This window comes from Acinonyx jubatus, chromosome D1, assembly GCF_027475565.1.
Source record: "Acinonyx jubatus isolate Ajub_Pintada_27869175 chromosome D1, VMU_Ajub_asm_v1.0, whole genome shotgun sequence".
In the NCBI taxonomy this organism is placed as follows: Eukaryota; Metazoa; Chordata; class Mammalia; order Carnivora; family Felidae; genus Acinonyx; species Acinonyx jubatus.
Window position 1 is genome coordinate 14,847,687 of NC_069390.1, and position 24,002 is coordinate 14,871,688.

The 24,002-nt window shown below is 38.0% G+C and overlaps 1 protein-coding gene across 1 annotated transcript; it reads left to right on the forward strand.

Moving 5' to 3' along the window:
- The first annotated feature begins 9,784 nt into the window (after positions 1–9,784).
- On the forward strand, positions 9,785–11,085 carry LOC113598045 (olfactory receptor 4A47-like). The gene has a single exon (XM_027055200.2). The coding sequence runs from the start codon at positions 10,156–10,158 to the stop codon at positions 11,083–11,085; it is 930 nt and encodes a 309-aa protein (XP_026911001.1). The 5' UTR covers positions 9,785–10,155.
- Positions 11,086–24,002: the final 12,917 nt, after the last annotated feature.

Here is a 24,002-nt window from a genome sequence, read left to right on the forward strand (position 1 = left end):
GCTTCTACTTAGGTAATGCTTTAAGCCCAACAGAAACCTCCTAAAAATGTGTATCAGTTGTTAAGAGCATAGCCTCTTCTTCCCCATACGGGCAAATATCACTGGACATTTTATCCCTTCTAACCACATTCTTCATTAAGTCCTACAATTGGAAAATGTCCAGGACGAATTCTTGCTTATAAATTCACTGGGAATTTTCACAAAATTTTTCAAAAATATCTATGTAAAGATACTATTAGGCCAAATCACATAATTAGTGTCAGAAATATGTGACATAAAAAAAAAAATAGCTTTAGAACCATTGTAAGGCTACTGCCAGTTAAGAATAAAATTTCAGCCCAGTCATTTTGTTTTAGGAAGATTATTTTTCATGTATTTCTCCACTTCCCATAGCAAGTTTCTCTTCCCTTTTATTAATACTCAATTTATGCTGCCTTGAAGTAGGGTTGGGCATTTTATTTTTTTTGCAGATTTCAACACAATAACTCTTTATTCAATTACAATTTTTTTTTAATTTGGAGGGCTTATTTACTGCCAGAAACTGAGCTGTGAGTGAGAATACAGCAATTTATGAAATAGGAAAAAATTATGCAAATAGTCCTTCCTGCATGGTCCTGCACGGACCTTATATTCTCATGGTAGAGGGAGGCAGTATATAAGGGAACAATTTAGTGCGTTAATTACAGTCTTCATCAGTGCTAATAAGACAGTAAACAGGGTACTCAGGGAGAATTCTCCTATGGAGAAGATAACCAGGGAAGGCTTTTCTTCCACAGGATAGAAAGTGGCTACCATCAGAAAAATTGTTACAGGTAGTAAAATTAAGCAATCTGTTCTCACTTCACTGATGGCATGCCCTATATGTAGAAAATGCTAAAAAGTTACACAGGAATTTTTATTTCAGTGCCCTTTTGAAAAGGAGTGGTAAGTGTGGGCATTCTCGTATTGTGCCGGATAGTAGTGGGAAAGCTTTCAACCTTGACTCGAGTGTCATATTAGCTGTGGATCTGTCATATATGGCCTTTATTATGTTGAGTTACATTCCTTCTATACCCAATTTTTTGAGATTTTTTTTAAAATTCAGGTTAGTTAACATAGAGTGTAGTCTTCACTTCAGGAGTAGAACCCAGTGATTCATCTCTTACATATGACACCCAGTGTTCATCTGGAAAAGTGTCCTCCTTAATGCCCGCCACCCATAACCTGTCCCCCACACATTTACCCTCCAACAACCCTCATTTTCTTCTCTGTATTTAAGAGTCTCTTATGGTTTGCCTCCCAAATAAGAGAGTTTTTAAAAATTTCATTATAGTAAATGATTTTTATCTTACATTTTAGTATGTTTACTGAGCATCTAATTTATTGTGCTACTGGTGAAAGCTATGTGAGAATTCTATATTATGTTTGCAACTTCTTGGAAGTTTAAATTTATTTATTTTTTAATGATAAATAAAACATTTCATTTTATTTAATTTGTTCCTTCTTCGGTGGACTGTTTTTCTTATGTAAATTCAACTTTCTTTTTTTTCATTTTTTTTATGTTTATTTATTTTTGAGAGAGAAAGAGAGCATGAGCAGGGGAGGGGCAGAGAGAGAGGGAGACACAAAATCTGAAGCAGGTTCCAGGCTCTGAGCTGTCAGCACAAAGTCCAATGTGGGGCTCAAACCTATAGACCGTGAGATCCTGAGCAGAGCCGAAGTCGGACGCTCAACTGACTAAGCCACCCAAGTGCCCCTCAACTTTCTTTTTTTAATTTTTCATTTATTTATTTAAATTTTTATTTAAATTTTAGTAAACATATAAGGTAATCTTAGTTTCAAGTGTAGAATTTAGTGATTCATCCTTTACATACAACACCCAATGCTCATCACAAGTGGCCCTCTTAATGCCCATCACCATTTAATCCATTCCCCGACCATCTCCCCACCAGCAACCTTCAGTCTGTTCTCTATAGTTAAGAGTTTCTTATGGTTTGCCTCCCTTACTTTTTTTCCCTTCCCCTATGTTCACCTGTTTTGCTTCTTAAATTCCACATCAGTGAAATCATATGGTATTGTCTTTCTGACTTATTTTACTTAGCATAATATACTCTCTCTCCAACCACATTGTTGTAAATGGCAAGATTTTATTATTTTTCATGGCTGAGTAATATTCCATTGTATATGCCAATCTTCTTTATCGATTCATCAGTCAATGGATGTTTGGGCTTTTTCCACAATTTGGCTATTGTTGGTAATGCTTCTATAAACATCAGGATGCACGTGCCCATTTGCATCACTATTTTTATATCCTTTGGGTAAACACCTAGTAGTGCAATTCCTGGGTCATAGGGTAGTTCTGCTTTTAATTTTTTGAGAAACCTCCATACTGTTTCCCAGAGTGGTTGCACCAGTTTGCATTCCCACCAGCAGTATATTTCTGCATCCTTACCAACATCTGTTGTTTCTTGTGTTGTTAATGTTAGCCATTCTGACAGGTGTGAGGTGGTATCTCATCATGGCTTTCATTTGTATTTCCCTGATGATGAGTGATGTTGAACACCTGTTCATGCATCTGCTAGCCATCTAGAAGTCTTTGGAGAAATGTCTATTCACATCTCACTGCCCATTTCTTAACTGGATTATTCGGGGGATGTTGAGATTGATAATTTCCTTATAAATTTTAGATACTAACCCTTTATCAGATACGTCATTTCAAATATCTTCTCAATTCTTTAAGTTGGATTTTAGTTTTGTTGATGGTTTCTTTTGCTGTGCAGAAGCTTTTTATCTTGATGAAGACCCAATAGTTCATCTTGCTTTTGTTTCCCTTGCCAGCAGTGACATGTCAGTAAGAAGACATGGTATGGTCGAGGTCAAAGAGGTTACTGCCCGTGTTCCCCTCTAGGATTTTGATGGTTTCCTGTCTCACACTTAGGTCTTTCATCCATTTTGAATTTATTTTTGTACATGGTGTAAGAAAGTGGTCCAATTTCATCCTTCTGCATGTTGTTGTCCAGTTTCCCCCACACTCTGTTGAAGAGGACTTTTTCCATCTTTTCCATTTTCAATTTGTTTTGTTGAAGATTAGTTGACCATATAGTTGTGGGTCCATTTCTGGATTTCCTATTTTGTCCCATTGATCTACATGTCTGTTTTTGAGCTAGTACCATACTGTCTTGATCACTACAGCTTTGTAATACAACTTGAAGTCTGGAATTGTGATGCCTCCAGCTTTCTTCATTTTCAAGATTGCTTTGGCTATTTGGTGTCTTTTGTGGTGCCATACAGATTTTAGGATTGTTTGTTCTAGCTTTGTGAAAAATGCTGGTGGCACTTGATAGGGATTGCATTAAATCCATATATTGCTTTGGTTAGTATGGACATTTTTTAATATATTTTTAAATGTTTCTTTATTTTTGCAAGAGAGGCAGAGAGAAAGAGAGAGAGAGAGTGCACACAAGTTGGGTGGAGGGGCAGAGAGAGGGAGGCACAGAATCTGAAGCAGGCTCCAGGCTCCAAGCTGTCAGCACAGAGCCCGACGTGGGGCTCCAACTCACGAACTGTGAGATCATGACCTGAGCTGAAGTCGGACGCTTAACCCACTGAGCCACCCAGGTGCCCCTGGTAGTATGGACATTTTTAACAGTATTTGTTCTTCCAATCCATGAACATGGAAATTTTTTTCCATTTCTTTCTATTCAATTACTTGCATCAGTATTGGTATTGTTATAATTTTCAGAGTAGACATCTTTCTCCTCTTTGTTTACATTTATTCTTAGGTAAGTTGTGGGTTTTGGTGCAATTGTAAATGGGATGGATTGCTTAATTACTCTCTTTCTGCTGCTTCATTATTAATAAATAGAAAAGCAACAGATTTCTACACGTTGATTTTGTATCCTGCAACTTTGCTGAATTCATGTATCAGTTCTGGCAATTGTTTGGTGGAGTCTTTCAGGTTTATAGAGACTATCATGTCATCTGGGAATAGTGAAGGCTTAACTTTTTCCTTGTCAATTTGGATGCCTTTTATTTCCTTTTTGCTATCTGATTGCTGAGGCTAGGACTTCCATTACTATGCTAAATAACAGTGGTGAAGGTGGAAATCGCTTGTTCATGACATTAGACACTCTCAGTTTTTCCCCATTAAGGATGATATAAGCTGTGGGTCTATTGTTTATGGCCTTTATTGGGAGCTATGTTCCATCTATCCCTACATTGTTGAGGGTTTTTATCAAGAATGGATGCTGTATTTTGTCAAATTTTTTTTCTGCATCTATCGACAAGATCATATGGTTCTTACCATTTCTTTTATTAATATGGTGTATTACATTTGGATTTGCAAACCACCCTTGCAGCCCAGGAATAAATCCCACTTGATTGTGATGAATAATTCCTTTAATGTACTATTGGTTTCTATTTGCTTGTTGAGAATTTTTGTATCCATGTTCATCAGGGATATTGGCCTATCATTCTCTTCAGTGGGGTCTTTGTCTGGTTTTAGATTCAAGGTAATGCTGGCCTCGTAAAATGAGTTTGTAAGTTTTCCTTCCATTTCTCTTTTGAGGAACAATTTGAGAATAGATATTAACTTCTTTAAATGTCTGGTAGAGGGCACTTGGGTGGCTCGGTAGTTTAAGCATCCAACTTCAGCTCAGGTGTGTAATGTCCCCAATTTCGAATCCGAGAGACCACCAAGGAGCCGATACCGATGCAAACGCACAAGGGTTTATTTGCAAGCTCGAGCTTGGGCCCAAGTATACCAGACACAGCCGAGCAGAGACTTGGATGCCTAGGTTAAAAGGTGTAGCAGTTTTATAGGGGCCAGTGGCCAATGAGATTGTAACACACACAGAAAGTTGCATAGTCATGTCAGTCCACATGCAGGTAGCCAATTGAACTACAGTTTACCCTATAGTAACTGTTTGAACTAGCCTATCACTCTGGTCAGAACTGGCGCGCAAGTTTGGCGGGCAAAAGGCGGGGTTTACATTCTTTGGTGGTTAGGGGTTCCACATTCCTATTTGAGCCGGTTTCCAGTAAGGGTGTGCTCAGCGGCTTGACTAGGGTGGGGGAGTGTCTTAAGCAATAAGCAGGTCATGTGGGGGTTATACATGAGATGGTGGGTGTAGCACAAAATGGAGTTAGTCTTGCTCTGCTTGTCCAGGGGTAGGGGATTTTTGTTAAATTCCTTGGGTCCCACAAGGTCATGATCTCAGAGTTCATGAGTTCAAGTCCCACATCAGACTCTCTGCTGACAGCTCAGAGCCTGGAGCCTGCTTCAGATTCTGTGTCTCCCTCTCTTTCTGCCCCACCCCTGCTTATGCTCTGTCTCTGTCTTTCAACAATGAACAAACATTTAAAAAAAATTAAATGTCTGGTAGAATTTTTCTGGCAAGCTACCTAGCCCTGGATTTTTTTGGGGGGGGCGGGGGAGATTTTTTCAATACTGTTTCCATTTCTTTGCCAGTTATTGGTTTCTTCAAATTTTCTATTTCTTCCTGTTTCAGTTTTGGTAGTTTATATGTTTCTAGGAATTTATCCTTTTCTTCCAGATTGCTGACTTTGTTGGCATATGATTTTTCATAATATTCTTTTATAATTGTTTGTATTTCTGAAGTGTTGGTTGTGATCTCTCCTCTTTCATTCATGACTTTACTTCTGGGGGGTACTTTCTCTTTTCTTTTGAAAGTCTGGCTAAGGGCTTATCAGTTTTATTAATTCTTTCAAAGAACCAGGTCCTATTTTCATTGATCTGTTCTACTGGGGGGGGGGGGGTGTTGTTAGTATATCATTTATTTCTGCTCTACTCTTTATTATTTCCCTTCTGCTGGCTTAAGGATTATCTGCTGTTCCCTTTTTAGCTCCTTTAGGTGTAACATTAGGTTGTGTTTTGGGGACCTCTCTTGCTTCTTGAGAAAGGCCTAGATTGCAGTATACTTCCCTCTTAGGACTGCCTTTGCTAAATCCCAAAGGTTTTGGACTATCATATTTTCATTTTCACTTGCTTCCATATATTTTTTATTTCTTCTTTAATTTTCTAGGTAACCATTCATTCTTTAGTACGATTTTCTTTAACTTCCATGTGTTTGAGGGCTGACCAAATTTTTCTTGTGGTTGTCTTCTAATTTCATAGCGTCCATTGCCCATTTTTTATCACGATGGTGTTTTTCTGTGTTAATGAGATGTAGAAATTTGTTATATATTCTGGATATTAACACATAATCAACTATATCCTTTGAAAATATTGTCTGTTGTTTGTGGGATGCCTTATCTCTCTGTTGATAGTGTCCTGTGATGTACAAAATTTCTTAAATTTGATCAAGTAATTTCTGTGTTTTTTCTTTACTTGCCTGGTTTTTGTGTTGTATACCCAAATAATCATTGCCAAATCCAAAGTTATGAACTTTTTTGTCATGTTTTCTTCTAAGAGTTTCATAGTTCTAGCTAACAGTTGAGGTCTTTGATCCCTTTTGAGTCAATTTTTGTAAATGGTGTACATGAAGGGTTCTGTTTCATTCTTTTGCATGTGGATATCCAGTTTCACCACACCATGTTTTGAATCACCTGTCCTCTCCCCAAGAATGTTCTTGTCACCCGTTGAAAATCATTTGATCACATATGTAAAGGTCTCTCTCCAGGTTCTGTATTTTCTTCCATTGTTATGTCCCTATTTACGCCAATATCATTCTGTTTTGTTTGTTGTAGCTTTGTAGTAAGTTTTAGAACCAGGAAGTCCTCCAACCGTTTGTTTGTTTGTTTGTTTGTTTGTTCTCCAAGGTTATTCTGGCTGCTTGGAGTGCCTTGAGTTTCCACCTGATTTTTAGAATGGATTTATCTCTTTCAGCAAAAAAATATTTTTTTTTTTGATTTTTATCGGGATTGCATTGAATCTGTAGATTATTTTAGGTGCATTGACATCTTAATATGAACTGTATCAGTTCATGAAACTCTTCCATTTATTTGTGTCTTCTAGAATAGCTTTCAGCAGCATTTTTTAGTTTTCCGTATAAAGACTTTAACTTCCTTGTTTAAGTGTATTCTTAAGTACTTTGTTCTTTTTGATGCTGCGCTAAAAGGAATTGTTTCCTTAATCCTCTCTGGGTTGCTCATTGGTAGCACAGATATTCATTATCTTTCATGATAAAATAAGCATCTCAACAGGTTGTATATGGAAGGGATGTACCTTGGGGCATCTGGGTGGCTCAGTCCATTAAGTGCCTGACTCTTGATCTTGGTTTAGGTTACGATCTCACAGTTTGTGGGCTCCAGACCCACGTCATGCTATGCACTGACAGTGTGGAGCCTGTTTGGGGTTCTGTCTCTCCCTCTGTCTGACTCTCCCACCCCTCTGTCTCTCTCAAAATAAATAAATAAATTTTAAAAAAAGAGAAGGAATGTACCTCAACATAATTGAGGCCATATATGAGCAATCCACGGTAACATCACACTCACCAGGGCAAGGTTGAAAGCTTTCCCACTACAATCAAGAAGATCAGAGTGCCCACGCTCACCTCTCCTTTTCAAAATAGCACTGGAATAAAAATCCCTGTGAAATTGTTAGCATTTCTACTTATAGGACATGCCATCAGTAAAGTGAGAACAAATTGCTTGTAATGTTTCTTAATTTTACTGCTTGTAACAATTTTTCTGATGGTAGCCATTTTCTATCCTGTGGATCTCAGATCAGTCATTCAATTTGAACAAAGGCCTTCCCCTGGTCACCTTCTCCATAGTAGAATTCTCCCTGAGTACCCTGTTTGGTCTCTTATTAGCACTGATGAAGACTTTAATTAGCTTACTAAATTGTCCCCTTATTCACTTCCTGACTCTGCTATGAGAATGTAAGGTCCAAGCAGGAAGGACCTGTTGCATAATTCTTTCCCGTATTTCATTAATTGCTGTGCCCTCATTTACAGCATGGTTCCTAGCAATAAATAGGAGGTCCAACTTGAAAAAAAAATTACTAATTGAATAAATAGTTGTTATGTCTAAATCTGTGAGTAAATATCTACAGCATCTAACGACAATTCAAGGCAGCATAAGTTGAATATTAATGGAAAGAAAAACTTGCTATGGCAAGTGGGGAAATATATGATAAATTAACCTTTCCTAAAACAAAATGACTGGCTTGAAATTTTATTCTTGACTGGCAGTAGTCTTACAATGGTTCTAAAGCTGTTTTGTTTTGTTTTCTTTTGTTTTGTTTTGTTTATGTTGCATCTTTCTGACCCTCATTATGTGATTTGGCCTAATAGTATCTTTATATAGGTATTTTAAAAAGATTTTGTGGAAATTCCCAGTGAATTTAATTAAGCAAGAATCAGTGTTGGCAGCTTTCCAATTGTAGGACTTAGTGAGGAGTGTGATTAGAAGGAATAAAATGTCCAGTGATGGTTGCCTGCATGGGGAAGAAGAGGCTATGCTCTTAACAACTGATCCACATTTTTGAGGACGTTTTTGTTAGGCTTAAAGCATTACCTAAGGAGAAGCCCAAGCATGTCTCTTTAAAATATCAAGTCGGCTAATCTGACCAAACCAACACTATAGAGTGAGGATGACTAAGCTGTTGAATGTATTTTTCTATTTAGAAATTAGAGGCAAAGAAGTTGCTTGAGAAAAATGGGAGATGGCTGGTGACTATTTTTCTTATGTAAGGATAGTTAGTTCACTACCCTTTTGATATATTATCCTAATGTGATAAATTTTTGTTTTCTCTGTGGACCATGGAATTCCTAGGAAGTGATCTAAAATCTAAAAGCAACCTTCTGAATAACCAGGAGACCTTATGGAGAAAACGGATAGACAGCCGAATGAAATAAAATATATCCTCAAGTAATAAGGCAGCCTTTGCCCTCTCTTGTCAAACTGGATGACAGAAGAAATCCAGGTTGCTGGGAATGAGTAGAAAGCGTTCCTTCAGATTGTAGATCTGCTTTCACAAGTTAAGACTAAAAGTAAGTCCTGGAAACCAGCCTTTGCAATTGTGTGACTCTCTTTATTAAGTAAAAGCGAGATCATCTTGAGATGAAGCAAACTTTGATTCCGATTCTGGTTTAATCATTTAAAAATGGCTGACCTTGGGAAAATTAACTAGGTGATCTGAGCCTCAGTTTGTTCACCTGTGAACTGGGAATTATAGCTCATCTTATGGTCACATGAACTGTGATTCATTGAGTTGTGAGTGTGTGATTGGTATCCACTGTAGACATTGTGAGCTGTGGAGTGATAGATCAGAATCTGATTTAAAAAGGATCAATTGGGCTGCATGAGCAGAATGTACTGATGGAGGCCAGAGTACAAGGGGAGGGATGTGGCAGGAAACCAATGGAGTGGGTCAGAAGAAGTGGGGAGGGAAGGGAAATGATCAAATTTATGATATGTTTTAAAGGGCATTAATAGTATTTGCTAAAGGTATCAATATGTGACATGAAGATAAGAAAGACATAAAGGCACTGTGATATTTCTTGTCTGAGCAATGACATTTAATGAATTGTGGAACACTAGACTTATGGTGAAAAATGAAAAATTTAGTTTTATAAGTACAGAATTGATATCCTATTGGAGATGTGCAAAGTTAGACATGTTGCATATGTGAAGTTTAAAAATTAAGGGGAGACATAAGAGTGGAATGCTTTCACATTTATTGGTCAGAAAAAGGGGGATATCCAACCGAAGACCCTAATAAAGAGGGATGAGACACTCTAGGGTGGTGACCTTCCATTCCAAATTTGATCCCGTCATTTTGAATATGCCAGTTACCTTACATGGTTCTCAAGTATTTCAGTCTTGTGACATTATGAACTGTGCGCCTTTCCGTGGAATTCTCTTGTCCTCCTTTTTTGTCCTTCCACTTTTGCTTTAGATAACTCAGCTAAAGCATTGCTTCCTCTGGCAGGTCTTCATTGATTGCTCTTTGATTGATATATTCCTACACTGTGTGTCACTTATTACATTGGCGATCATTATGTATGCTCTTTCAGAGTGTAGGAAACCATGGCTTATTTAACTTGGGAATCACAGCACCAGTGAAATACTCCACACAAACAGGTAGTCTTCTACTTTTTTTAAATTGATGAATCAATAAAAGATTAATCTTATTATGCATTTAAGTTTCCCTCCTTGTTTTCTAGGAAACCTACATCTAATATGTGAATCAGGTCCTATGCAGACTGGATGGAATCAAAGAACAACGTAACTTTCTTTGTCCTCCTGGGCCTCACACAGGATGGAAAGGAACAGAAGTTTCTGTTTGTTATATTCTTGCTCTTCTATATTTTGACGGTGGTGGGCAACCTGCTCATTGTGGTGACTATAGCTGTCAGTAAGACGCTGGGCTCCCCTATGTACTTGTTTCTTGCTAACTTATCTTTTATGGATGTCACTTATTCGTCTTGCATTTCCCCCAGATTGATTTCGGACTTGTTCTTTGGGGAAAATACCATATCCTTCCAATCTTGTATGACCCAGCTATTTGTAGAGCACTTTTTTGGTGGATCAGAGGTCTTTCTTCTGCTGGTGATGGCCTATGACCGCTATGTGGCCATCTGTAAGCCCTTGCATTATTTGGTTGTCATGAGACAGTGGGTGTGTGTTGTGCTCCTGGTAGGCTCCTGGGTTGGAGGTTTTCTGCATTCAGCCATTCAAGTTAGCACTATTTATAGTCTCCCATTCTGTGGTCCCAATGTCATTGATCATTTCACCTGTGAAATGTACCCCTTATTGAGACTTGCCTGTACTGACACATATGTCATTGGCCTGTTAGTGGTGGCCAACGGAGGGATGATGTGCACAATTGTGTTTGTGCTCTTGCTCATCTCTTATGGTGTCATCTTGCACTCTCTAAAGAACCTTAGTCTGGAAGGGAGGCGGAAAGCCCTCCAGACCTGTGGTTCCCACATCACTGTGGTGGTCTTCTTCTTTGTGCCATGTATTTTCATGTACGTGAGACCTGCTAAGACCTTCCCTATTGACAAATCAGTGAGTGTGTTTTATACAGTCATAACCCCCATGCTGAACCCCCTGATCTACACTCTGAGAAATTCTGAGATGACAAATGCTATGAAGAAGCTCTGGATGAGACATGTGTTTTCTGTTGGTGTGTAAGTGCATTATCCACCATGAAGAGAATTATCTGACATTGGAGGCCATTTTATAAGAATGTAGATGTCTTTTTAAAATGATTCTGAGATAGGGCGCCTGGGTGGCGCAGTCAGTTAAGCGTCCGACTTCAGCCAGGTCACGATCTCATGGTCCATGAGTTTGAGCCCCGCGTCAGGCTCTGAGCTGATGGCTCAGAGCCTGGAGCCTCTTTCCGATTCTGTGTCTCCCTCTCTCTCTGCCCCTCCCCCGTTCATGCTCTGTCTCTCTCTGTCCCAAAAAATAAAAAAAAATAAAAAATAAAAACGTTAAAAAATAAATAAATAAAATAAAAATAAAATAAAATGATTCTGAGTTCCCCTGTTCAAAGAACTTAATTATTTTTAAAGGATGAACTGGATAATTGTGCTTTAATAACAATTTCCCTCCCTGGTAGAATCTATAGTTCATTATCCCTTGGAGATTGCTTCATTTAGAAAGGTGCAATACCTTCATAGCAAGGTGTCAACAATACGTGATTATTTAGTAAATTTTTATATGATTACTCTAATTTTCAATCAACTTATGTTTTTTAATTTTTTATGATACTTAGTAATATTTTAGTTATATTCTTGTTATTTCAGGTAATTCTTTTTATTATGCTAATTATAATGTTAATGACGTATAGACTGTCTCGTCAGTAAATTTCTGTTGCCTTATCTGCAAAATATTTGGTGTAACACTTTTGTTTTTATAAGAAAAGTTGATGTGTAATGGATAATAATGAATAGTAAAAGAGAACACCTTACATAATGGGATAAAATGTGAATAAATTACCTACTCATCTCTCAACACGGTCTCTATTCCTCTTTCCCCAGAGGAATTCACTTTATCTGTTTCTTAAGGCTAATAGCCACTCTGACCAGTGTGAGGTGCTGTCTCAGTGCGGTTTTGATTTGTATTTCCTTGATTATGAGTGACATTGAGCATCTTTTCATGTGTCTGTTGGCCATCTGGCTGTCTTCTTTGGAAAAGTGTCTATTCATGTCTTCTGCCCATTTCTTCCCTGGCTTATATTTCGGGTGTTGAGTTTGGTGAGTTGTTTATAGATTTTGGATACTGATCCTTTATCTGATATGTTATTTGCAAATACATTTTCCCATTCCGTTGGTTGCCTTTTAGTTTAGCTGATTGTTTCCTTTGTAGTGCAGAAGCTTTTTATCTTGATGATGTCCCAATACTTCATTTTTGCTTTTAATTCCCTTGCATTTGGAGACATGTCAAAGAAGAAATTGCTGTGGTTGAGGTCAAGGAGGTTGTTGCCTGTTTTCTTCTCTAGAGTTTTGATGGTTTCTTGTCTCACATTTAGGTCTTTCATCCATTTTGAGTTTATTTTTGTGTTTGGTGTAAGAAAGTGGTCTAGTTTCATTCTATCCCTTATGTGTTTTAAAAGCTTGCTATGTGTCCTGAACCTGCAAACACTACTAAATTAAAGAGGGGTCACATAGTGTCCAGGGCCTGGCCCTTCAGGAGGTGTTTTTTGGAGAGTGTTATGTGCTGATTTCATGACTGTGGTTGCTTTATCTCCTTACTCATAGTGATGTTTTGGACCCTCCACCCAGTGTGCTTTGACGGTAGTTTTATAATAGTTCTAATGCTATTTTTTTTTGTTTATGTCATATCTTTCTGACCCTATTTATCTGATTTGGCCTAGTAGTAATGTTATATAGATATTTTTAAATATTTTTTCTGGAAATTCCCAGTGAATTTAATAAGCAAGAATCAGTCTTGGACACTTCCTAATTATTAATGAGGAATATGGTTAGAAGAGATAAAATGTCCGGTGATCTTTGCCCATATGGGGAAGAAGATACTATGCTTTTAACAACTGATACGCATTTTTAAGGAGATTTCTGTTAGGCTTAATGCATTACTGAAGGAAGAGCACAAGAATGTCTCTTTTTTTTTATTAAAAAATTCATTTGAAGTATTTTTTACTTCTTTTTCGAGAAAGATAGAGAGAGAAATCATGGGAGGGGCAGAGAGAGGGGGAGAGCAAGAATCCCAAGCAGTCTCCGCACCATCAGCACACAGTCTGATATGTGGCTCGAACTCAACAAACGCAAGATTATGACCTGAGCTAAAATCAAGAGTTAGTTGCTTAACTGACTGAGCCAACCTGGAACCCCAAGAATGTCTCCTAAAATATCAAGTCAGCTAATCTGACCAAACCAACAGTATAGAAAGAGGACCACTAAGCAGTTGATTGACATTTTTCTATTTAGAAGTTGGTAGGAAAGAAGTAACTTTAGAAAAGTCTACCCGAGAAATGACTGGCTGCCACTTTTCATATGTAAGAATAGCAATTCCTTTCCTTTTTTTGATAAATTATCCTAATGTGATGAATTTTTGTTTTTCTGTGTGGACCATGGAATTCCTAGGAAGTAATCGACAGTGCAAATAAAAGCAACCTTCTGAATAAAGATAAGACTCCATGGAAAAAATGGATAGACAGGTGAATGAAATAAAATATGTCCTCAGGTAACAATGCAGCTTTTTGCCCTTTCCTGTCAAACTGGATGACAGAGGAAATCCAGCTGGCTGTGAATGAGTAAAAAGCATTCCTTCAGATTGTGAACTTGCTTTTACAAGGTAAGACTAAAAGTAGATAGTGGAAACCAGTCTTTGCAATTGTGTGACTCCCCCAGCCTTTTAAAAATTTTTAATGTTTATTTCTTTTTGAGAGAGAGAGAGAGAGAGAGAGAGAGAGAGAGAATGAGAATCAGTGGGAGAGGGGCAAAGGGAGAGAGGGAGAAACAGAATCTGAAACAGGTTCCAGTCTCTGAGCTGTCAGCACAGAGCCTGACACGGGGATTGAACTCACAAACTACAAGATCATGACCTGAGGCAAAGTGGGATGCTTAACCAACTTAGCCATCCAGCCTCCCCTGTGTGACTCCCTTTATTAAGTAAAAGTGAGATCACTTTGAGAGAAAGCAAACTTTGATTCCAATTCTGGTTTTATCACTTACAAATGTGTGACCTTGGGAAAATTAATTAGAAGTCCTTAGCCTCAATCTGTTCACCTATGAAATGGAGATTATAGTTCCTGTTATTGTAAGATGAACTGTGATTTATTAAGTGGTGACCATGCGATTGGAATCCATATAAGTGTTGTGAGCAGTGATCAGAATCAGATTTAAAATGGATCATTTTTAAGCTGCATCAGAACAAATTGATGGAGACCAGAATGAAAAGGGAGTAACATGCAAGAGGCTAATGCAGTGAGCCAGAGAAAGGGAGGAGGGGAGGGAAGTGATAAAATTTGTGAAATATTTCATTCTGTGTTTTTAATTTAATTTATTAAAGAGAGATACAGTAAACAAGTGGGGGAGTGGGGCAGAAGGAGAAAGAATCTCTAGCAAGCTCCATGCTGAGCGAGGAGTCTGACAGGGGTCAATCACATGATCATGGGATCATGATCTGAGCTGAAATCAAGAGTCAGACACTCAAGTGACAGAGCCACCCAGGTACACCAATGTGATATATTTTAAAGGGGGTTAATAAGGGTGTTAAACGTATCAATATGTGATAAGAGAACAAGAAAAGCATGAAGGACACTGTGATATTTCTTATCTGAGCAATGACATGGAGGTGGTACCATTTAATGATGTGGGGAACATGTATGTTTATTGATGAAAATTAATACTAGTTTCATAAGCACTGAATTGGTATCTAATTGGAGATGTCTGAATTTGGATATGTTGTATATATGAAGTTTAAAAATTAAGAGAGTGATACAAACTGGAGTGTTTCCTCATTTGTTGGCATTTATCAGTCAGGAAAAGGAGGCATATCCAACCAAAGATCCTAATAAAGCGGTCTCAGTGAGGGAAGAGACAATCCAGGAGTGACCTTCCATTCCTAATTTGATCTACTCACTTTGAATATATCAGTTACGTTAAATGGCTCTCAAGTATTTCACTTTGGGGACTTTATAAACTGTGTAACTTTCCATGGAATTCCCTTGTCCTCTTTTGTTGTCCTTTCACTTTTCCTTTAAAACTCAGCTAAGATATTTGTTCATCTGGGAAGCCTGCTTTGATTCCTGTTTCGTTGATATATTCCTACACCAACCTTTGCATTGTGCATCTATTTTTAATGACACTTATTACCTTCATGATTATTATTTATTATATCACTGAGCATAGGAAACCATAGCTTATTCAACTTGGAAATCAAAGTCTGTGAAACATATGACACAAACAACTATTTCCACATTATTTTAACTGTGTGAATGAATAAGATATAAATCGATTGTTCCATCGATCCCTACTTTGTTGAGGACTTTTATCAAGAATGGATGCCATATTTTGTCACATACTTTTTCTGCATCTATTGACAGGGTCATATGGTTCCTATCCTTTCTTTTATTAATATGGTGGATCACACTGATTTGTGTTGTAGTCCAGGAATAAATCCCACTTGATTGTGGTAATAATTCCTTTAATGTACTGTTGTATTCAATTTGCTAATACCTTGTTGAGAATTTTTGTATCCATGTTCATCAGGGATATTGGCTTGTCATTCTCCTTTTTAGTAGGGTCTTTGTCTGATTTTGGAATCAAAGTAATGCTGGCCTTGTAAAATGAATTTGGAAGTTTTCCTTCTATTTCTGTTTTGGAAAAGTTTGAGAAGAATAGGTATTAACTCTTTTAAATGTCTGGTAGAATTTTGCTGGCACAAAAAGCCCCGGACTTTTTTTGTTGGGAGATTTTTGATCGCTGATTCCATTTCTTTGCTGGTTAGGGTTTTGTTCAAATTTTCTATTTCTTCCTGTTTCAGTTTTGCTAGTTTATGAGTTTCTGAATTTGTCCGTTTCTTCCAGATTGCCCAGTTTTTTGGCATAGTAATCTTTTCTAATTGTTTGTATTTCTGTGATATTGGTTGTGATCCCTCCTTGTTCATTCATGATTTTATCTACTTGGGACCTTTCTTTTATTTCTGAGAAGTCTGGCTAGGGGTTTATCAATTTTGTTAACTCTTTCTAGGAACCAGTTCTTAGTGTTGTTGATGTGTGATACTGTTTTGTTTGTTTTTGTTATATCCTATTTTCATTGATCTGCTCTACTGGGGGGGAGGGGCAGTTGTTAGTATATCATTTATTTCTGCTCTAATCTTTATCATTTCCCTACCTCTGCTGGCCTTGGGCATTATTTGCTGTTCCTTTTCTGTCTCTTTCAGGTGTAAGGTTAGGTTGTGTTTTTGAGATCTTTCTTGCATCTTGAGGTAGGCCTGGATAGCTATATACTGCCCTCCTATGACCATGTTCACTGCATCCTAACAGTTTTGGACTATCATGTTTCATTTTCATTTTCATTTTCTTACATGTATTTACTTCTTTAATTTCCTGGTTAACCCATTCATTGTTTAGTAGAATGTCTTTAACCTTCATGTATTTGAGGTCTTTCCAAATTTTGTCTTTTGGTTGACTTCAAGTTTCATTTCATTGTGGTCTGAAAATACGCATGGTATGATCTCAATTATTTGTACTTGTTGAGGCCTGATTTGTGAACCAGTATGTGATCTATTCTGGAGAATGTTCCATTTGCACTTGAAAAAAATGTGTATTCTACTGCTTTAGGATGAAATGTTCTAAATATATCTGTTAAGTCCATGTGGTCACTCAAAGCCATTGTTTCCTTGATTTTCTGCTTAATCTGTCCATTGTTATCAGTGGGGTGTTAAAGTCCCTACTCTTACTGTTTTATTATCAATTAGTTTCTTTATATATGTTCTTAAATTTTTTTATATATTTATCTTCTTCCATGTGGGTGCATAAATATTTACAATTGTTAGATCTTATTGCCAGACAGTTCCTTTTATCTTGAAAAAGTGCCCTTCTTTATTTATTGTTACAATCTTTGACTTAAAATCTAGTTTGTCTGATATAAGTAAGGTTGCTCTGGCTTTCTTTTGATGTACATTAGCATAATAAATTGTTCTCCAGCTCCTCACTTTCAATCTTCAAGTGTGTTTAGGTCTAAAATGCACCTTTGTAGGAAGCATGTAGACGGTTTTTTATCCATTCTTATACCCTATATCTTTTGATTGGAACATTTAGTCCATTTACATTTAGAGTGATTTTTGATAGATATGAACTTAGTGCCATTGTATTACCTGTAAAGTTAGTGTTTCTGGAGATTTTCTCTGTTCCTTCTAGTCTTTGTTCCTATTGATCTTTCTCTCCCACTCAAAGGGTCCCCTTTAATATTTCTGCAGGACTGGTTTAATGGTCACAAAATCCTTTAGTTTTTGTTTGGGAAACTCTTTAGCTCTCTATTCTGAATGAGAGCGTTGCTGGATAAAGTATTCTTGGCTCTATATGTTTCCCATTCAGCATGTTGAATATATCATGCCACTCATTTCTGTCCTGCCAAGTTTCTGTAGACAGATTTGCTGCTAACCTTATTTATCTTCCTTTGTAGGTTAGGGACTCTTTAGCCTTGCTGCTTTCAGAATTGTTTCCTTATCTTTGTATTTTGCAAATTTTACTACAATATGTCTTGATATTGGCCTGTTTTTATTGATCTTGAAGGGAGTTTTCTGTGCCTCCTGGATTTGAATGTCTGTTTCCTTCCCCAGATTAGGTAAGTTTTCAGCTATACTTTGCTCAAAAAAACCTTCTGTACTTTTTCTTCTCTTCTTTGGAGACTACTATGACACAAACATTATTATGATTTATGGAATCACTGAGTTTCCTAAGTCTACATTGATGATCCAATGTTTTTCCTCCCCTTTCTTTTCAGCTTCATTATTTTCCATAATTCTATCTTCTATATCACTAATTCATTCCTCTGCTTCTTCCATCCTCGTTATCATTGCCTCCAGCTAGTTTTGCATCTCAGTTATAGCGTTTTTTACTATCAGCCTGACTAATTTTAAGACTTCTAGCTCTGTGGTAATGGTCTCCCTGGTGTCTTCTATGCTTTCCTCAAGCCCAGCTAGTAACCTTATGATTGTTGTTTTAAATTCTGGATCAGGCATATATTATATCTGTTTTAATTAGATCCCTGTCCATGACCTCCTCTTGTTCTTTCTTTCAGGATGGAGTCCTCCATTTTGGCATTTTGTTTATGTCTCTGCTTCTGTGTGCTAGGAAAGCCCGTTCTGTTTCCTGCTCCTGAGGATAATGGCTATATTAAGAATAGGTCATATACTGTCCAGAGCCCAGGACTTCAGGAAGTGTTTCTGGCATATGCTGTGTGCATTCTACTGTTGTGTTTGGGCTGCTCTTTCCCTCAGGTTAGTCCTCTGAAGACTTTCTTCTTGCCTGCAGTGGCATATGTTTGGATGTATCCACTGTGTGGTGAGTTTTAACAAGGTCTGTTTTGGTCTGCTTGTTAAAAGAGGCTAGATCCTATTTCCCCTAGAACTGAAGCTTTGCAGCACTCTGTGGTCTGTAAACTTGAGGCATGCAGGGGGTTTGGGTTGGTCTTCTCAGGGAAGGGGCTGCTACTGCTCTGACTCTCAGGCACACTTGTCCTAGTTCAGAAGCACCTGCAGGACACAGGTTTCGGGGCTTGGTGTAGGCGGCTTAAGCCTCCACTGTGGGTACTGTGCTGTTCACTGAAGTCTCTCTGTGCTGAAGGAGAGGGGAGTTCCTACCCCTTGCTGTACAGCAAGCCCTAACAGATGAGCAAACAATCTCTTCTTGTTTGTCCCAGGCTTCCCTCAGATGCCTGCCTTCCCCCTATGTCTGAGCTATCTACCCAGCCTGTTGTGCAGTGCTCCTCTGGAAGAGGATCACACCAGGCTGGGGCTGGTGACACTTTGTCCCAGAAGGGCAGTTGCACCAAATGTGCAGGAGGTGGACTTTATGGTAAAGCTCAGAAAAGAAAACTAGCATCCAGGTTAGCTTCCCTTAGTAGGCATCTCTGCTCGTAGGCCAATGAACAGGGCAGCTCAGTGGTGCCCACTGGCTCTTTTGTCCCTGGAGAGGCAGTGCCACCTCTCCCAAATACACTCCAATAAGGGGAACTATCTCTCCCAATGTGACCCAGGGGATCCTCATACCATGCTGTCCACTCCTGGGCCTCTGTCCTCCTTACCCATTGGAGCACCTATATGCCCACCCAGCTCCACCCTAGTGGAGCAATAGCACAGACTTCTAAAACATTGAGAGTCACTGCTTGTAAAAACTTCTGATAAACAGTCCCTCTCATTTTCCCCAACAGCGGTTTTGGGGAAGTGTTTTCCTTGTGAAATGCCCTGCACTCCATTCTGTCTCTCATTCTCTCCCTCCCTCCCTCTCTCTCCCCTCTCTTCCTGATCAGGGCTCCCTCCACCCTGTAGCACTGGCCATTCTTTTCTACCTCAAATCACATCTCCATTCTTCCTACCTTCCTCAACGTGGCCTCTTTACTCCCTCTACTTGCGCAGTTTGTCCTCTCAGGCCTCACATTGATTTCCTGGGTGTTCAGAACGATTTGATATTTATCTACCTGTGTTTGAGGGACAAGGCAAGTGTAGGATCCTCCTACTACTCCACCATCTTAACTCCCTGAGAGGTTTTTTTTTTTAATCATGAAAAGATATTGAATGTCTGCGCTACCAATGAACAAGCCAGAGAGGATGAAGAAAACAATTCCATTTACAACAGCACCAAACGAACAAAATACTTAGGATAAACTTAAACAAGGAGGAGAAAGTCTTCTTCACTGAAAAACAACAAAGTGTTGCTGAACAATCTACTAAAAAACACAAATAAAAGGGAAGATATTCCTGAAATCATATAATTTATGTTATTAAGATGTCAATGCTGCCTTGGGCACCTGGGTGGCTCAGTCAGTTAAGTGTCCAACTCTTGGTTTCAGCTCAAGTCATAAGCTCATGCTTTATGGGATCAAACCTCACATCAGGGCTGTTGATGCAGAGCCTGCTTGGTATTCTTTCTCTCCCTCTCTTTCTGCCACTCCCCTGATTCTCTCTTTTTCTCAAAATAAATAAACATTAAAAAAAAAACATGTCAATGCTAACTAAAGTGATCTACAGATTCAATGCAATCCCTATCAAAATCAAAAAAAAAAAAAAAAATGTTTGTTGCTGAAACAGATAAATCCATCCTAAGATTCTGGTGGAAACTCAATGTACTCCAAGCAGCCAAAAAAATCTTGGGAAACAAGCAAACAAACAGTTGGAGGACTTCCTGGTTCTAAAAGTTACTATATAGCTACATAATCAAATAAAAACTGTGTGATATTAGCATAACGATGGACATAACAATGGCACACAATACAGAACCTAGAAATAAACCTTTGCATACGTGTTCAAATGATTGTCAACAGGTAACATTCATGAGGAAAAGGCAGGTAGTTCAAAAAATGTTGCTGTGAAACTGGATATCCACACAAAGGGATGAAACTGAATCCTTAACATACAGCATGTACAAAAATTAACTCAAAATGCATCAAATACCTCAACTATCACTAGAACTACTAAACTCTTAGAAGAAAACACGAAAGAAATGTTCACAACCTTGGGCTTGACAATGATTTTTTGGGTATGACCCCAAAACCACAGGTAAGAAAAGGAAAAACTAAATAAATTATTTTATCAAATTTAAGAACTTTTGTACACCAAAGGACACTATCAACAGAGAGAAAAGGCATGCAACAAATGAAAGAAAATATTTGCAAATGATATATTTAATAAGGTATTAATGTCAAGAATATATAAAGAACTTCTACATCTCAAACACACACACACACACACACACACGCACGCACGCACACACTAACCTGATTAAAAACGAGCAAAGGACTTCAATAGACATTTCTCCAAAGAAAATGCATGTGTGCCCTATAAGCGCATGAAAAGATATTCAATATACTAATCATTTTCCCTAGGAAATGCACTTAAGAACCATAGTGCAATACCATTTCACATCTAACAAGAGAGCTATTACCACAAAATGTAATGATAACAACACGTGTAAGAAAGTGGAGACATGGGAACAACCGTAAAATAAGCAAAAAATAATCCATAATTCGACTTTGTCAAAGTCATGGAAATCACAGTCTCAGAAAGATATTTCTATAACCATATTCATGGAAGTATAATTCACAATAACCAGAAACAAATAACCAAGGTGTCTACTGACAGGTAAAAGTACGAATAGAAGGAAGTATATGCACACAACAGATTATTATTCACTCTTAAAAATGAAGGAAATTCTGACACATGCTAATACATACATCAACCTACAATTCACTACACTAAGTGAAATAAGACTATCACAAAGAGACAAATATTATATGATCCCACATAGGTAGGGTACTTAAAGTAGCCAAACTCATACAGGACGAAAATAAAATGGTATTTGCCTAATGCCCAGAGAGACGGAATGGGGAATTCAAGTTTAATGAGTGGAATTTGCATTTGGGAACATGAAAAAGCTTTGGAGATGAATAGTGCTGGTATTAGCATAACAAACATGAATTCACTTAATTAACCATCATGACAATGTGAATTAACTCAATGTCACTGAACTATGCACTTACAAATGGCTAAAACTGCAAGTTATGTTATTTGTATTTTACTACAGTTAAAAACTAAATGTAAAGGGACACCTGGGTGGCTCAGTCAGTTAAGTATCTGACTTCAGCTCAGGTCACGATCTCACAGCTCATTGAGTTCAAGCCCCGCATCGGGATCTGTGCTGACAGCTCAGAGCCTGGAGCCTGCTTCAGATTCTGTCTCCCTCTCTCTCTGCCTCTCTGCTGCTCACTTTATCTCTCTCCTTCAAAATAAATAAACATCTAAAAAATTTTTAAAAAACTAAATGTAAAAACTAAGTTGACTTCATTAAAAGGTGCATGATGTCAACACAAAGTACAGCACAATAGCAAGAATACATGCAGAACTCATTGGCTTTACATACACTTCTTTAGAAAGTCTGTATGTCACTCAACAACAAAGCTAATACATTTAAATCTCCAGAGCTCTGTCCTGATAATCTGCATTTTGTAAGAACTCTAATTCTGACAGTACATTGAACTTCTACAACCCATTGGACAATTCATAAATCTAAATAGGATATTTTTACAGTGACAAATAATTTCCTGCCTGGATCTTTCCTCCCAGTACCTATATAACAAAATAAACATACTTGGGACAAATAGTGTTCATGTGCCTCTGCACCACAGAAATTATCTTCTTTTCCCTTTTCCATTTAAAAGACAAATTTATTTTATTAAGGTAGGGATATCCCTCAAAGTTATTTTTTCCCCCAGAACTTCCTCATGGCATTTTTTTACCTCCAGATTCCTGAGTGCTCAGGTTTAAGAAGTTAACAATGGAGTTACCGTGGTATACAACATAGCCACAACTTGATCAGTGGAGAAGGTGGTGATTGGTTACAAATATATAAACATGCAGACACAATACTAAGAACACCACAGTGGTGTGAGAGACACAGTTGGACACAGCTTTGTGTCTCCCCTCAAAGATATAGGTCCTCAGAGAATAGTAGAAGATGACCACCTATGAGACCATCAAGAAGAAAATGTTAAGAGGTCAATGAACCCACTGTCGACAGCAACAAAGAGACCAAGGGTACGATTGGGTCCATGCAGACAACTTTCAAAAACGGGTTTACATCACACACAAATGGTCTATGACATTGGGGCCACACACACACAGCCACACTGTGAAGAGGACCTGAATGGCTGCTGGGACAAAGTCTCTAGCACATGCCACCTGAAAGAGGAAGCCATAACCCTGTCACTCTTCATGATGTCATGGTACCGGGGTTTGCAGATGGCCACATGGATGCTCAGCAAAGACTTAAGTCATGTACTTCCTCAGAGAGATGGTTTTCTTACAGCAAAAGTGCCAGGTAGCATTTTACGGGTCATGGAGGAAGAACAGCAGACTTCTAGAAGGGATAAGTCACACAGGCGGAAAACGGAAGCAGTACCCAAGGGCAGGAGAGATGACCTGTTAAATGTCAAGGCCTGCTCGGGGATAACAGTTCTCAGCACTCGGAGTCTTAAGTGCAATCCAAGTGTATATGGGACTTTAGCACATGATAGTATTTCAAGTCAATGGCAAAAAGGAAATGACATAACTATTTTTAAAACCCTGCAATTTACAAAACCAATTAAATCCATACCTCTTTAATGACCACATCTAAATAAATTCAAGAAGGAGCAAAAGCCTTAATGTAAGATATACAGCCGCAAAAATACTTAATTAAGTGCCAAAAATTTGTTGGAGAATATTTTGATATGATTGAAGTAAGGAAAGTCTTTTTAAGATATAAAAATTAAAAATAAGTATTAAATGAATAAAAACATTTCTTACAGCCAAAGGCATCCTACATAGTATACAAGTGTCAAAACCATATCACAAGTCAGAAAAATAACAATTACGTAAACAACAGTTAAGAGAGAGCATTTCCTCAGTGTACACACTAACATCAGTATGGAGAAGATCAGCAATTATAAGAAATAGATAAAAGACATTAAGAGGATTCACAGAAAAAGAGAGAAATCATATTAAACAAAGGGAAAGATAGTCAAACTCAATGATATGAGAATGAATGCAATGCATTCAGGTTGCCTTATGCCATGAATACTTATCAGGGACTGGTTGTTGAGAAGTGGACAGAAGAATGCTCATAGACTGGGAGCAGCAGGCTGTTTGTACCCTCTCAAGGATGACAGCTGGGCAATAACTATGAATGTTGACAATTAACTATATGACCATTGATTCAAATATGTATATTAACAATTCCTCTCATACAACCTCATACCTGCATAGATTTACCAAAAAATAACTATTATAAAATTCTCTGGAGGCAACTGAGTGGCTCAGTTGGTTAAGCATCTGACTTCGGCTCAGGTCATGATCTCACAGGTCATGGGTTTGAGTCCCGCGCC